Raw genomic sequence first — 16640 nt, forward strand, 5'->3', positions numbered from 1 at the left:
CAGCAGGAGCAAAGCTTAGGGGAAACACTGCCCGACGCCAGTCTCTTGACTGTGACTTAAGTGGGACAGGAACATATCAGAGGGACCTAGTCGAAACTAAATGACCAAAAGAGAGCCCTCATAATTCATTTTGCACCTAGGCTGCAAGTTTTTCCGGTGAGATCTGGAGCTAGATTGGGAGAAGAGTGGAGAGGAACAATAAGGGTGCCAGAAAGTGGCATTTTGTGACACCCAGTATTCTACATGCTGCTCCTCCTGCTTCTCCTGCTCCTGATTGATTGTTTTCCAAACTTAGAAAAACTTAATTTATTCTTTTTCTATGTCTTTTTTTAATGTTAGGCTTTAGTAAAATAACACCTGAGAGCACATGGCATTGTTTCTTGCCTCAAAGATAACCTAAGGAGAGACCTTCAGAATACCTTGGTCTCAGCCCTCACTCACCTCCGTACACACACAGACATGCACACATGCACACACCTGCTCACTCTCCCTTCCTTCCCAGTAACTTTGACAACTTGTCATATGCCTCACAGTCAACAATGTCTCTCAGATTCATCTTCCTCTTCAGAAAATCCTGTTTTTCTTCTCTCCTTCTTGCCCTGTAGGTTATTGCAGCCGACTGCAAAAGGGTCACAGTGCTGAAGTATTTTCTGGAAGCCCTTTGTGGACAAGAAGAACCTCTGCTGGCATTCAAGGGTGGAAAATATGTGTCAGTGGCACCCGTCCCAGACACCATGGGAAAGGAAATGGGAAGCCAAGAGGGAAAACAACTGGAAGATGAGGTACTATGTGGGGAGAGCCCTCTGTGGCAGAGGGAAGGCTCCCGTCCCCCCTGCCCATGTCTGCAGCTTCTACTCAGGGTTATTTATAACATCTCAGAGCACTGCCTATGTTGACCTGTCAGCCAGCTTCTCAAGAGTGCACTCTGCTGGTGTCCCTTCCTACCAGTCCACCCCAGTGTCTCTATCTCACTGTGCTACACATTCCAGATGCTTCCTTTTAATGTCGAATTGGAGGAGAAGGGAAAGAGTTTAATAATGTGCAGCTCTGGAGGCTTAGGAAAAGGAGGGGAGAAGAGGGGGTGTTAGGGTTCAGGCTGAGGATCAAGTTTATAGATGTGTAGAGCTCAGCGAAGCACAGGCCTGAACTCCAGCCTCCAACACTCGTACAGGAAGAGCTGACATTGCTAGCCCATGTGGAAAATCACCCCTCCCCGCGCCTATTCTCCCTCCTTTGCTCCCTCCCTCCTGCACATCCTGATGTGATTAAGGAATTCTCATCTTGTTTGTTTGCCCTTGGTTATTCCTGTAGTCCTTGCTTCACTCCAGACTCTGTGTGTGAGTGTGTGTGTGTGTGTGTGTGTGTGTGTGTGTGTGTGTGTGTGTTTACATGTGTGTGCCTAAGCCTGCAAACCTCACTGGCAGTTGCCCTGCTGTGTATGTATGTCTTTCTGGGGGTAATTTGTCTTGTTTTGCTTTACCTTTTTGAGACAGGGTCTACTATGCAGTTCAGGCTGGGCTTGAGCTCACTTTGTAGCCCAGGCTAGTCTCAAACTCAAGCGATCCTCTTGCCTCAACCTTCTCAGTGCTGGGATTACAGGCATATGCCACTGTGCCCAGCCTGAGGGTGATTGTTGATATAGATCTTGGTGTGCTTAGTTTGTATGTCAGTTTAACTGCTGCCAGCTCTCTTGCTATCTGTGGGTTCTAAGTAAACTGTGTTGGTGTCAGAGTATGTGTGCATTTTAGCATCACTGCTGGCTTTGCTGCTATGTGTTTGGGTGAAACACTAAATGTGTGCACACCTCAGTTTTGCCTGAAGTTTGACTCCTTCATTTTACTCCAGAGTGTGAAAGTCAGTGGGAACTTAGGTGGGAAGGAACGTGGGACTAAGAGAAGGACGGAAGCAATTCTAGCCAGAGTCTAGGTCACCCACAGGCCAACACAGTCATTTGGCCCACATCGGTCTCAAGCGCCTGGCTGAGCAGGGTGGGGTACAAGGATGAAATCAGCAACAGGCCAACGAAGCCAGATGTCAGCTGGAAGCTGTCGTTTGGGATCTGAGGCAGTGATAGAGTGGCCACCTTTGGAACAGAGTCTTCAGAGCAACAGAGTCTTGGACTGGCTTTATTAGGATAGCTGGAGAACCCACCCCACCCCTGATGACACAGGACTCAGCTTCCAGGACAGAGGTGGTTCCAGGGATATAGCTGAGCCTAGGATTCCAGACTCTCCAAATGAAACCTGGGCAGGAAATAACGGAAAAGAATGAGCTGTCAGTGTGGAAGGCGCCAGTGGAGTTATTAAAGTCATGGAGGTGTCCAAGCTTGGACTGGGCAGGGTAGTACCACCACAGCCCTGGGCACTGTGTGGGTTAGTACCTTGGTCTGTTCTCTCATCCACACTGGAAAGCTGAGGCAGGTGATGGAGGAGCAAACAAGACACCTCTGCAGGTTTTTCCATAAGAGATATCCTTAGGCCATTAGTACCTGTGGCATAAGTCCAGTTAGGCAAGAAGGGCCTCCTCCCCTATTCCAAGGAACAAACCAGCTCTCTGGTCCCAGATCTCAGCTGTACCACACTCAGTCTCCCCACGCTTACTGAATAGACAAAGGTTGTGACCCTCGCCAAGCTGCCCACTTCTTCCTTTTCCCACGAACCTCTTGGGTTCCTTTATGTTAGTGGCCCCTGGGAAACCCTACTTACCCTAGTCTGTGTAATTTCATAACCCATCACTTCCTCGTTTGCTGTGAGAGCTTTGAAAACCTCAGACAAGCTTCTATGACCGTCCTTTGACCTCAGTCCAGCTCCCTGAGGGCCCACGATAGCCTTGCATATCTCTGGTCAGAGCATGAAGGGACCACTGTTCCTCAGAGGCCTGGCAGGCGTTCTGTTCCACTTGCTCCTGTCCAGGTTAACCACTTGCACAAGAAAGTGAATGTACATAATATCTCACTTTCCAAAACATGACAGAGGTTGACAAATGAATGGTGACTGAACAGACCCCTGAGACCTGTCAGTTCAGTGGCAGTTTTAGCCCACCTTCAGATCTCATCTCTGCTGCAAGACTGAGTCACTGAAGCTGATGGGAAGAAGTAGAGGTAATGTTTCTTCAGACCTTCTTTATGAAGTGAACAGAGCCTAGTTCCTCAGGCATGATACCAAACTACCCATCATCTTTCATCCCAGCTCTCTTCCATCAACTACCCATCCATACCCTTTACTAACCACCCTCCACCAAGATAATCCCACTTAGAGGAGAGAGCAGTCTGTCCCAAACAGGCCTGGGCCTGGCAAAGCTGAGCCACAAAGGACCAAATCTGGACTTTCTGTCTTTATTCAGGACCTTAACCCTGTGGCCTATGGATTTGTTCATTATGATGACATGAACTCAGACTTTAGAGTCAGACTTATTTGCATTGGAGTCCCTGCTGCACCCTTTATCATGTATATAACCTTAGAAGTTATTTAACTCAAAAAAAAAAGTTATTTAACTCTAAACTCTGGTTTGTTCATTTATATATAAAAAAAAAAAAGCCAGGGTTTTAGTTCAGTGTGATACAAGTGCCTACCTGGCAAGCTCAAGGTCGTGAGTTCAATCCCCAGTTTAAAAAAAAAAAATTACAAAAATGAGGATAGTAATAGCATCTATTTCATAGGCAATTGTGAAGATGAAAAATGCCAGTGTATGACCAGTAAGCAGCACTGAGTATGGTAGCTGTTGCATAGTTACTATCATCTTGTTAGAATCACAAAATTCTTCTGCTGAATCACTCCGCATGTGTCCCTGCTAACTCTGTCCCTCAAAGGAAGCTGTCTTGGGCAGCTGCATGTTTTCTGTTGACCAAGGCCAAAAGTGAGACTAAAGAATGGAGAAGGGACCACCCGGAGAGTGATGGCTGCTGAGAGCTGAGGCTGCAGCAGGGAGGTACCATCCCTGGGGAAGGCTCCACCAGCCTGGCAAGAGGCTCCTTAAGCTAGCCAGCCCCTCCTACACTGCCCAGGCCCTGGGAGGGCAGCTGAGCAAGGCCATGTCATGCGAATTCCTGTAATAGGGCCCAGCAATCCCCATACCACTAGGCTGTGATCTTAAAAAGAAACCAGGGCAAGGTCTGCTGAGCTACAGCATCTGCTCCTGATGCTGTCTGGGCCAAGGGAGCTTCCTTGCCTAACTCCCAGCTGTTAACCAGTCAATTCCCGTTAACTTATTAGCATGAATTAGATTAAAATTGGTGGTTTGACTTTCTCTATTGTTTACCCCTTGAATCATTTGTGACTTCAGAATGAAGATAGGCCCAACTTTGACTTTATGAGTATGTTCAGGATAGAAAGAGAAGTATGAGTACAAGCATGTAATTGTACATGTCTGACTGTGAATGACTTATGATATTGTCTGTGTAAGTAAAGAGCCCTAGAATGTAGAAAAGAGCAGTGTGAAGGAAACCAAAACTACCTCTCTCCACTCACCCTTTCCTGAGCAAGGAAAGCAAATACCATAGGATCCTTGATAGTGAATGGTCCCAGTCAGCATAGGACGGGAACTTTAAGGGCAGAGGGTGGATTCATTAAGTACCATGGGCTCACAGTCTCCTCTTTGCTCTGCACTACCCGAAGGAAGAAGACGTGGTAATTGAAGACTTTGAGGAAGATTCAGAGGCTGAAGGCAGTGGAGGCGAAGATGACATCAGGGAACTTCGGGCCAAGAAACTGGCTCTGGCCAGGAAAATAGCCGAGCAGCAGCGTCGCCAAGAAAAGATCCAGGTGGGGCCCACCTGGGGAGGGAGGTTCCCATCAGGGTGGTGGCTGTATGTGAGGGGTATAGACAGGAAGTAGGAGCCAGCAAGATTCCTCTCAGGAAAGGTCTTGCAGTGTTCTCTCCAGCTATAACCCACTGTTGTCTTACTTTACCATTGCATTCTAGTAACATGTGTATGTTCATGCCTGGAGTCTCCTTCATCGCAAGCTCAAGGCAAAGACTGAGTCTTCTCAGAGAACCTGAGGAATTTTCACTCTGTGAGGCTCTATCAGTGGTACTACACATAAATCTTTCATGCAGTCTCAGGGCTTCAGAGCCCACCTGCACTGTACCAAGAAACTCATGGAGAATACCTCTTCTCAGTGGGAAAGAGAGGGTACCGTAGCCACAAGCTAATGATGTGGGTTCCCATGTAATGGAAGAGCCCATTCTAGGCAAGGTACTCTCCACATCTTCCCAAAGAGAAGCTACTTCATCTCTAGGAAGGAGATTCCCCCACTGGCAGTTCTCTCAGGGGACCCAAACCCTCTCTTCCAGCACATTTCTCACTATGGCTTTCCCTAGCCTGTCCCCTTGCATTCTATATCTACTTCTCCTTATCTAGTGCTCAAAGCAGACAGGAAAGACAACTGTGTGCATTGGTAAGAATTAAGCCACCCTCCTCAGCATCTCTAGGGATACCCATTTCTAGCCCTCCCTTCATCTTCACATCTTCTGGACATAGTGTTTAGTGCACGTGGTCAGACAAACCTGAGTACATTCCAGGCTTCACCACTTAACTAGCTTTATGACACTGACAAATTATTTAATTTCTCAGAGCCTATGTCCTCATCTACAAAGTAAGAAATGATAACAGCATCTACCTCGGTAGCATTGCGAAGCCTGCTTCCCACAGCACCTGCACACAGTGCATGGCACACAGTCATTTCTCTAATCACCGTGCTCTAGGAACAGGAATGAATAGCCATTAGGATTTGTCCTTCATTAGACAAGTGGAGTCAAGTGTACTGTTCCTTTGTCAGCCTGTTTGCTGTAGTGTGCCTGTCTGCTCAGCGCTCCCATGAGTCTGTGTGTAAAGTTCTGTGTGGCTCCAAAGCAGCTTTATCCTCAAACTTCTCTTCTGGCCCTTTTCTTCCTCATCATCAGTCTTCCTGAAAGTACCATCCCAACTCATTGCTTCCATATTCTGACTGCCAACCCAGGAGTTACAGAAACTTGTGCCAGAAATCACCGAGGACCCATCTTGGACCCCAGAGTTTCCTTCCTCTTCTGAGTACAAATGAATGACCTTGTCTTTTCTCTGCTAACCAGACCACCCCTTCATAACCTTCCTAATCACCCTTTTCTTTGCTTTTTCTGTTTTTTTACATTGGTCTCCTTCCTTTCTATTTTTTCTTAGTCTCAGCAAGCTGAGTTGATGTCTTGACTTCATAGATGGTAGCCAGTAGAGCATCGTCTTAAATTCCATCCTGGCTATTTATCCCTCCTGTCCAATTTTTATCAAACCCTGTCTATTCACTCATTTATTCCCCCTTATCCTCTCTATTCCCATGACTACTGCTTTCCTGTCTCAGAGACTTGCTTTGATTGTGGTTATCAAGTCCCTTGCAGTGCACAACTTCAGGATTGCCATTGACCTTGTAGCACGTGAACGGCCCCTCTTGGAGTTGTGTAGTTCACAGTCTGACCGCCTGACTTGTGTTTTAGCCTCCTACCTCCAGAGTGTTACTCTTCCAAAAAGAGCTACTATACTGCTCAGAAATCATCAATGCCTTTAAAATAATCATCAGTGCTAGTAAAATAAAGTTTTAATTTCTTCTGTGGTATCGAAGGCTTTCTGATCTGCCCCTATCTGTTTCTCTAACTTCTCCCATCATCACATTTCCAGGCAAAGCCTGATTCCTGGTCTGTGAAACAGAAATGTAGCACCTGTCAGAGTTGCTAGAGGCCTCAGAATGAATGACAGTGTGAACTCAGTGCCCAGCTAGTCACTGAGGCCTCCTGCCTGGAGAGTAACACTCGTTTCCTCACTGCTCACTGCCTCTGGATATCTGCTGTCATTTCCCATTCGCTGGTCTTTGTGATGCTGTCCCTCAAGCCAAACTACTATTTTTCTGCTCCACATTTCCTGTTACCTGTTGAAATTCTATTCCTTCTTCAATCCTCAGATGAAACTCCATTTCCTCAGTGAAACCTTCCCTGTTTTCCCCAGGAGAAATTGATCTCTCTGTTCAGTGTTCCTGTAGTGTTGATTTATACTTCATTTGTGAAACTGCTATCATATCTCAAATTACAGTTATTTCAGGGTTATACACATACAATGTATGAAGTGCTTGGGCTCAAGGGCCATGCTTTCAGCTCAGTTTAACAAGTGGTGTTGAACAGTAAGCATGCTGGTGACTGGGGGACACAGATGGTGGTGGAGTTGAACTCATGTCCTACAGTGTACCATGTAATAGACAAATCTTAAGCAAGTGATTCAATTTGTGTTATTCTTTTTAAAAAAAATACAGAATGCTGTGGGATCAAAGGCTCTACAAATCCATCCCTGTTTAGAATTCTGTGTCCATGCTGGCCTCTCCAGCAATATCTAGTACTCTAATAATTGGAAACCTAATGTAAGACCTGACTGCAGTGCCCTGGTTGGCGCTGTTCAGGAGGTCTCCACTAGCTCCACCAGCTCCTCCAGAGGAGGCTGCTCAGCCCTTGGCTGTAAGGGTGAGCTCTTGGCCAGCAAAGCCTGAGCTGATGTGGTCCCTTTAAGAACAGGCCCCACATGCACTGCTGCTGGCGGCCCTGCCTCCTGTCAGCCTCTTTCCTCCAGCCTCACAGCCACAGGAGGATTTCTCAGCAGAGGAAAAATTCCCCCTTTCCCTCCCTCCCTCTTTAATGCCCGGGGCCCTTCACTTCCATAATTCTTCATTTTCCAGCCTTGAACGTAAGCCAGACACATCTGTCTGGCCATATGCGTGAACCCTGGAGTCTGTGCCGAGGTGGCTGTAAAACAGGGCCGGTGAAGGCCCTTCTGGGAGAGCACACACATGTGTGTGCCCTCGGGCCATTGGCTCCCTGCCCAGAACCACGGGGCTTCAGCGCGCCAAACCCATGTTAACCTTCTCTATTTTTCCTCTTTTTGTTTAATTTAAGGGGGGAAAATCCCAAGGAAAAGGTATAAATTGTCCTGGGAGTGGAGAAGAGGCTTCAAGCTAGAGAGGCCATTATTGTTGGCAGGTACCTAGGTCACACTAATACAATAAGGAAGAAAAGAGAATCAAAGATCGGAGAGATGGGGCTGTAAATTACACTGCGCTAAACTCCACCAGTCTCCAGGGTGTTAACCTAGAGGTGTAAGGCAAGTCCCCAGCTCCCAGTGCCTTTTACAGATGCTGCAAAACAGGAACCACACATGTTTGGGGAAGGGGATATGAAGATGGGGTTGAACAGAATCCCCCTGACCCCCAAGGTGGCTATAAAATCCAAGTGAGATCTGGGGCTGTAGCCACACCTCCCACTTCCCTGCTCCCATCTAGACCCCTGGGCCTCAGCTCATCTGTGAGGATGGGGGAGGTAAGGCCTGGCTTCCCTGTGAAGCCTGTCCCTCCCTGCTTCCGGCATTGCACAGAGGCTGGTGAGTGGGGCCGAATGGAGGTCAGAAACGGGGTGTGGGGAGCTCAGGGTCTGTGCAGCTGGAGCTGCAGTACCCAGGCAGGCCCCTAGATGTTAGAGGTGCCAAGTCCTCCCACTGGGGGCTTTGAAGCCGCACTTTCCGGCTCAGTCAGGCTTTTCCATGTTGCCTGAAACAGCTCTCCATATTGGGCTGGTTCTGCCCACCATACTGCTTTCCGCCTGAGTTCTTTTCATTCTCATTGCCTTCTTGGGAGGTGTCCAGAGACCAACGCAGGGTACTTGGTTTGTCTGAGAAACTGGTCAGAAGTGTTTCATTCCTAACCAGGCCCCCAGGGCCAAGCAGTCACTGAAAATCCTCCTCCAAGCATGAGGCGTGGCCTCTTGGCACCTAATCCTGGCCCAGGCCTGTGAATCCCCCGGCCTCCTCCCTGCCTCCATGAGGCTGTGCTGTGATTTGTGCTGCTGTCGGGCGGGCGGGGTCAGGTTTCCTGAGCAGTTGCAAACATCCCACCTGAAACATAACAGGCTCTTCCTCTGACCACAGCTATTGTTTCCCTCTGCATTATGGCCACAGTCTTGCTCTGTAGCCAGGAATGACATGTGTTCTGAAAATAGCTTCTCTCCCCTGTCCCTTTCCCGCCCACCCACCCTCCTGAAGATGCAGTCAGTCCTTTGTGGTGGCCCCAGGAGTTTTATTCTAAATATAGCCACAGCTCATTCACACTGCCACCCAGCTTGGGGAGGGGGGTGCATTGTGGAACAATGGGGTATACACAGAGCCCCCCACACCTGTATGGAAAACTAGCGGAAGACAGACACTCAGCCCTGGCTCCTGGCTGTCGGAGGCAGGGTGGGAGCCAACACACTACCAGTCTAGGGGCACGTTCACGCCAGGGCAGGAAAGCACATCAGCTTGCGAAGCTGGGCACCACCCCAGCTCACTCCAACTTCTCCTCCACACAGCATGTTGCTAGGTTTTCTATCTGCTCCAGTAGCTCCTACCTCACTGCGTCCAGCAGCATCCACAGTATCCTCTCTTCTCTTTCAGAATGGTCAGGCTGTTGGCTTACACTGCTACTTGAAGCAAGCTAGAGATGTCATGCTTGGCTCTGCTACTTCCTCCCCATAGGAAAAGGAACATTTCTTCATATTTTTCAGAACAACCTTTATCCATTAAACTCAATCAGAGCCAGGGATTTAGCTCAGCGGTTCAAGTGCTTGCGTGGTAAGCGTGAGGTCGTGAGTTCAATCCCTGGTAGCAAATAAATAAATTCCTATCACATTTTGAAAGCCAATAATAATAATAATTCTTAATCAGATTATCTTAAAGTGCTCTTTAGCTCTGATACTCTGATTTAGTTCGTTGAACTCCTATAACACATCAAGCTCTATAAGGTATTATAAAAGAAACTCCAAATAGGCAGTTCTCTTTCAACACCTCAAAATCTAGATTGAAAATAAGGTCAATCCTCATACACAAGAAATAGCAAACAGGTTGTTACAATTTTTAAAAAGAATGCAGGAGCTGGGCATGTGATGTACATGTTTAATCTCAGCATTCTGAGAAGCTGGGGCAAGAGAATCAAAAGTTCAAGCCCAGCCTAGACAACTTAGTCTCAGAGACTCTTGAAATAAAAAAAATTTAAAAGGGCTAGGAATGTAGGTCAGTGTGAAGGCACTGGTTCATTCCCAGTGCCCTCTACATACACACATATACACAAAAGTAATATATGTTAAACTTTATAGTATTTTTGGACATCCAGAAAAGGTAATCTAAGTAGCAATTTTCCCGTTAGCAGTGCACAAAAATGAAGATGCTGACACTGATGCTCCTAGGGGAAACTCATTATCTGTACCCCTTGGTTCCCCCTGTAGTTATCTTACCCATTATTCCTTTTGTTAAAAGCCCCTCCCTTCTTCCATTTCTTGCTTCTATAGTATGGCCCAAGCACAGTGCAAACACCTGTAAATCCCAACTACTAGGTAGATTAAGGCAAGAAGATTGCAAGTTCTAGAGTAGTCTTGGCAATGCAGGGATACCCTGTCTGGATGGATGGATGGATGGATGGGTGGATGGGTGGGTGGATGGATGGATGGGTGGATAGATAGATAGATAGATTGATTGATTGATTGATTTAATAGGACAGGACAGGATCATGAATTTTTTTAAAGGTAGGGTCTACCTGTATTGCCCTGGTTAATAGCTCTGAACTCTTGGATTCAAGTAATCCTACTTTAGCTTCCTGAATGGCTAGGCTATAGATACATGCCATTGCACCTACCTCATATAAGTCATGGAATAGCAACTAGTAGTTCTCTGACCCACCTTCCCCAATGCCAGTGCTATTCCCTAGTGGTTTTCTCAGATAGTTATCCTCCTGGATATATAGAAAGTACAAGACAGAATCAGGCAGGAAGAAAGGAAACTGATACTTGTTACAAATACAAGTGTCAGGCAGTTAGCTAGGTCCTTTCACATTCAAGGTAAATGTGGAAATTTGCTGTTACAAAATCTCTGACTTCTGGTGAAGACTGCTCTGGCCAGAGGGGCCTGGGATGCATGCTTCTAGAAGGAAGGAAGCAGCCACACTCCCTGTGGAGCCCCTGAGCAGAAAGAAGACCTAAAAAAGTCTTTTCCTGGTTTGATCCTGTTTCATGATCTAGGTTTTTCAAGCTCCACAACTTCTGTGTCAGCATTGCTTTTATTTAATTCTCAGTGTCTAAACTTTAAACAGTCAGCATTATAAAATCAGTCCCCCTGTACAGACGGAGGAGTTTAACCTGTAAGGTCCTTCCTGAAGACCCATGCCTGTTAGCTTCCTCTTTAGGTGCTAGTGTATATATCTTTTCCCAGTCGCTGATGACTAGCTCCAAGAAGCCCCTGTACCTCAGAAAAAGTTACTTGACACCTTCTAGAAACAAAATTACATCCTTTCTCTCATTTCTACTTTATACCAACATAAGCCTTACTGCCACCTGTCTAGCTTGGAGAGCCTGTCCTTTCTTGAGGTTCCCAAAAGACTAAGACCAGAGTGTCCCGGGCTTAACTGCCATCAGAAGGGAAGGGTTTCTGTGGAACTCACCTTCCGGGTCAGCCCACTTGACTCCAGGCCAACAGCGGGCGGTCTGAATCTCAGCATTCCAATTGCGCCCCCCTCACCCCACCATAGGCTTCTGCAGCTTTTTACTCATACAAACAAAAATAAATCTCACTACCGGCCTCTGAACTCCACAGCAGTGTGCTTCCCCTTTCTCCCCAAGTGTCCGATGGCTGAGTGGGGACTTGGCACTCTCCCCACCACCATCACTTTTTCACTCCCTGTGCATCCTGTGTCCTTTTTTCACCGTGCGACCCAGAGACTGGAATGGGACGTGACAGACAGCACAGGCGCTGTGCACAGCTGCCAGGAATCCGACGGGTAAAATCTGGAAAAGTTAGGAGGGCAAATGCTACACACACACACACACACACACACACACACACAGGAGGGCAAATACACACACACACACACACACACACACCCCGCGCCACTGAGAAAGAGCCGGAAATTTGGACACCCATAGAAGAGTGCCTGGGGACTCTCTCAAGTCCTTTGGTCTGCTGTTCTTTTTAAGGGAACTGAGCCTGTCCCATGACCCAGATACGACTTTCCCCAAGCCCTCTGGTACCCCAGAAGAGGAGACACAGCTTCATCTAACCTCCTGAAATTCCGTGAGGGCATGTGGGGAACAGGAAGCAGTTGTGTGGTGACTCACTGGGCAGAGCCAGGTTAAGGGAAGTTGTCTGCAGGCGTCCCTGGGACCGGATGAGGGCAGCCCAACTTTGACCACCCACACACAACTTGACCCTGTCCCATCCCCAAGGAAGCCAGCAAAGTTGCCACCTTTCTAAGAGTCTGTGGTCCATTCACCATTCTGGCTCCAAGCCAGAGCCTCAAGAACCCAAGGAAGTTAAAGCTTCCCTAGACACTGTTCTTAGATTTTTGCTTCTGTACTGTCATAAGAACACCTGCAGCACCTCACTTTGACCCCAGACTTCCTGGTTTAACAACCCTTGTACCTACTGCCAGCATAAGGGTAGATCTTAGGAGTTAACCATTCACACATGTCTCAAGTCAGGGGAAAACTGATGTGAGAGGAATAGCAAGTACAGTGCTAAATTAGAACCTGGGTCCCTGTCACTACAGATGGCAGTGTCCTTCATCCTCCTCAAAACAAGTGGTAATGCTTATTCTGTTCCCTCAGTCAGAAAGATAAGAAGTTTAGGACCTAGGCTCCCAGAAAAAGTGTTCCCAGCAGCAGAAAAGCAACACAGTGACTAGAAGCCTGAAAAAAGGAGGAGTGGAAATATTAATGCTTCTCTGCATGACAAAGAGAGTGAGTTGGTCACTCAACCTGAGTAGGATCACTTGCTATTCTTCTGAAATGCCCAAGCAAGAGTGGTGAAATGTGTGCTACCCTCTCTTTGGCAGCCCTCTGGGGAGAGGGATTGACCTAAGTCCCCTGGAAAGGGGGCCTGGAGCAATGGTACTTTCCCCTCATGTCGTGAGATCAGTAGGAAGACTTCAGCAGACTTCAGCATTATTTCTCATGCTGCCAGAGTCCCTTGGCCTGTGCCTTTCACCAGCTGTGGTAGCAGTGGCAGCAACAGTTTACTCATAGGGAAAGGTCCCTGGCAGGTCACAGAGAAGCCACCCCCATCATTTGAAGGCATGCCCTTTCAGTTTTACTGTCACTGTCAGTGAAGCCTGAGCAGCCTCTTTACTGACTGTTTATGGCCACACCCAGCACTGTGGGCCCCATCTCAGTTGGCACGCACATAGACTTCCCCAGCACCCTACCTGCATTTGTGTCTTTGTCGTTGTGTGGCAGAAGGCCATTAGAGGGGATGAGGGTGCTGGTGCCTGCTACGCTGCCAGGTTTATGTTGGTTCCCATGGACTCCCTACTTAGGGAGCACAGCTATCTTGGCAGGTACCAGATCAGTTTGCTCCTTGCCCATGAAGAAGCAGCAGCACAATAATGACCCTGTTCTGTAGTGACATATACAACTCAATGAACTACTGCTGCATATGAGACTGTAAGATGTGAGAACATTGGATTTTCACAGATGTGCATGGAGCTTCCTTGAGACATATGAAACCTGTAGGACAGAAAGCCCTGGGCTGTGTGCTTCCTGAGGCAGGAGGAGTGGTGCACAGATCACTGGTGCCACACGTAGGGATTTTAAGTGGTACAGGGGAAACACTTTGACTTTTATTATGGCAATTCAGCTTGCACTGGTTAACATCACTAGGGTATCAAATCCTTGATATTCCAGATAGCAATGCTGAAAAAGAAGCTAAGGGGGAAATAAGTGACTTAAAAGGGATTCAGCTCAGTGGCTCAAGTGCTTGCCTGGTAAGCGCAAGGTGGTGAGTTTGATGCCTGGTACCAAAAAAAAAAAACTTTTTTTTGGTGCTAGAAATCGAACTCACTAGAGGCAGGCACGGTTCCTACTTAAAGTCAATTAAAAAAAAAAAGATGAAGTCAATGATAAGTATCCCTTGTACAGGGTTGTGGCAGAGGAGCAAAAGTAGAACAGAAAAACAGGGACGTTTTCTGCAGGTGAGGGGAGAGTGGAGGCAACAGTTCTGATCAACTCTTTGCACCTGTGAGTTTGGTCTTAACTCATCTCACTTGCACAGACTCCCGCTGCTGCTCCTGTAGCAACAGAAGACCAGTTATTACTGGTCAGCTAATACCCTTGTTTTTTACATTACCTTGAGTTTAACTTTGGGTTTAAATTGTATTTTTAGTGAGTTTGTTTGTTTAAGTACAAAGTGAGGTAAATTGAAATAACAGATTCTGCTCAGATATTGATAAGTACCTGGACTGAGAAGTACTTCCATATATGCTATCTGGATAATTTATGTCAAGCCATTTTTATACCTATGGACCTTAACTCTGTAAGCTTTTGCCCAAAAACTTATTTTTAGCTCAAAATCCTTCTTTCAGAGAAGTTTTACTTTTTTTGTTTTTTTCCATACTTGGGATCATACTCATGACCTTGTGCTTGCCAGGCACCCACTGTGCCACTGAGCTATATATCTGGTCCAAGAACTGTTACTTTTAAGATTATCAGTATTCTGTCTCAGTTTTAGGCAGGGTTTAGTGATGTCCCATCTCATGGGCTATTGAATATGGTCTGGGTTTTGCTCAAAGCTTTGCTCAGTCTTTGAGGGTATCCCTCAGGCCTACTGAGGAGGAAGAGGTACCTACCGAGGGGGCAAGATGGTGACGCACTGTGAGTCAGTGGCCCTGATGCCCCACTTGCTTGCTTGCTCCCTGACCATTCTGTGTCTCTATAGGCTGTCCTGGAAGACCAGAGTCAGATGAGGCAGATGGAGCTGGAGATCAGACCCTTGTTCCTCGTACCAGACACCAACGGCTTCATTGACCACCTGACAAGTCTGGCACAGCTGCTGGAGAGCAGGAAATACATCCTGGTGGTTCCCCTCATTGGTGAGCCGGGCAAGAGGGCAAAGCAGACCTGTGTGTGTGCAGCAGCCCTCTCCACACATGCCCCATGCCTGGGGCCAGGCAGGCAGAGCCCTGCTGTGCATGTGTAAGACAGGATTTGCAGGGAAGTAGGGAATGCGTGGGGCAAGGAAAATTGTTTAATAATCAAAGCAGTTCAAATTATTATGGCTGATCCATGGCTTAAACTGCTTGAGCAAATGGACTCCTGTGTCCCAGCAACCAGAGGCTGCATGAGCCCAGCCCTTGTTTTTATCCTTATAAAGCTTGCAGTAAAACAGTAAAGCTGGTTCCCGTTATTGGTAAACACTCAGCCCTGGCAGATAACGGCAGTGCTGCTGGGTGGTCTGGCAGGGAGGCTGGGAGGATTTTGAAGTGGTTAGATGCCTTTGGTCTGATTGTCTTGTAGCTTTTCATGATCGTTCTGTTGGTTCGAGGTAGCATTCTTCTAGCTAGTGTCACCCTAAGGCCAGGCTGATGGAAATCCTCCAGAGCATGCCCTTGGCTCATGCCTGTGGATTTCTACCCCTTGGGTGCTTACCACTGTATGATCATTGGTACTGGTACAGGATCAGCATCTTAGGACCAAGTAGCTTGCTTTTCTATCCTCTTGTCAAAGCAGTCCAGCTGGGTTGCCTCCAGGAGACAGACTGGACACCTTTAATTCTGGGAGCTCTGTGGTGGGTCATGCTCAGAGTGGGCTTTGGGCTCTGGGCTCTTGTCCAATATAGTTGATATAACTAATACAGCTGATGGCTGTACTGTGTAGGCAGAGGATCTGGGAGATGATTGTGAAGCCCAGCCTTTTGAATGTCCCCCTTCTCCACAGCCACTTAGAACAAGTTTGAGAGCTCTGTCTTCTGGAAAAGCCACCAGACTGGCAGTCTGCCTGCCAAGCCACCTCTGACATCTATGCCAAGATGTTCTAGTGGGCCTTCCCTCCCAGTCCCAAATGTCTTAGTACCAGATGGGGTGGAAACAAAGGGCAGGAAACATCCGCCCCTGCAGAGCCTGTAGAACCCTGGGGGGTTGTGGGAAACACGTTAGCACCACCTGAGAATGTTGGCACTGAAGCAGCCCTCCTCCCTACCTCCACCCTCCCAGTCTTCCTTCCCCCTCCCCATGTGGCCGTGGCCAGCCTGGCCAGAACCTCTTACATTCAGACCTTTAGACCTAAGGAAAAACTTTCTGTACTTCAAAAGAAGAGCAACTGTTGTCAGTAAGGCCAAGCAGCAAGACTATCATGTTGTCCTGGCCTCCCGCCTCCATCACTGGGTCCCGTAGTAGGCTACTTTTCAGAATGTGTCTCTATTTTCTGACCCAGGAGGTTTTTAGAGTAAAGGAAAAAATGAACTTTTTTTGTTTTTTGTCTTTGTTTTTTGTTAGATGGTCAGGAAAAGATACAACCAAGAGTGCTTACTGACATCTCTGGAGGGCCATAAAACCAAGAAGGTGCCTCAGATGCCTCTGCAGGGTAGCAAAGCTCTTAGTCACCAGCACTGATTGTGTCCTTTACTGTGTGCTCAGTCTTCATGTTCCCAAGAGATCCAGCCTTTGCTCTGAGGAATTTGCAGTTTTACTAGAGAAATCCTAATTTGGAGGCAGAGAGCAACAACAAAAAACTGAGGATACAGGCAGAGCAAAGTAGATGACCCTCAGAGGTCCTTGGAACTGACAGCTCTATTGTACACACAGGCCACCTTCTTCGAACCTGTCTCAGCTGGGCAGATCCTTGCATTC

The 16640-nt window shown here is 47.4% G+C and overlaps 1 protein-coding gene and 1 long non-coding RNA gene across 6 annotated transcripts in view; one reads left to right on the forward strand and one right to left on the reverse strand.

Annotated features, from left to right (window-relative positions):
- The window catches only part of Smg6 (SMG6 nonsense mediated mRNA decay factor), a 217887-nt gene that overhangs the window by 194295 nt on the left and 6952 nt on the right, over positions 1–16640 (forward strand). For all 5 annotated transcript variants that reach the window (XM_005003546.3, XM_063249640.1, XM_013152087.2 and 2 more), the window contains 3 exons: positions 606–782; positions 4614–4760; positions 14732–14885. In XM_005003546.3, coding sequence (XP_005003603.2) covers positions 606–782; positions 4614–4760; positions 14732–14885 — 478 coding nt within the window. The remainder of the gene's footprint in view (positions 1–605; positions 783–4613; positions 4761–14731; positions 14886–16640) is intronic.
- LOC134476215 (uncharacterized) lies at positions 2111–11624 on the reverse strand. Its single transcript, XR_010047795.1, has 4 exons — positions 11466–11624; positions 9385–9634; positions 2381–2488; positions 2111–2243 (listed from the first exon to the last, which is right to left on the reverse strand). It is a non-coding gene; the product is annotated as an uncharacterized LOC134476215 (long non-coding RNA).

This window comes from Cavia porcellus, unplaced genomic scaffold, assembly GCF_034190915.1.
Source record: "Cavia porcellus strain 051 isolate PalLab524CR breed Dunkin Hartley unplaced genomic scaffold, mCavPor4.1 scaffold_6, whole genome shotgun sequence".
Lineage (NCBI taxonomy): Eukaryota > Metazoa > Chordata > Mammalia > Rodentia > Caviidae > Cavia > Cavia porcellus.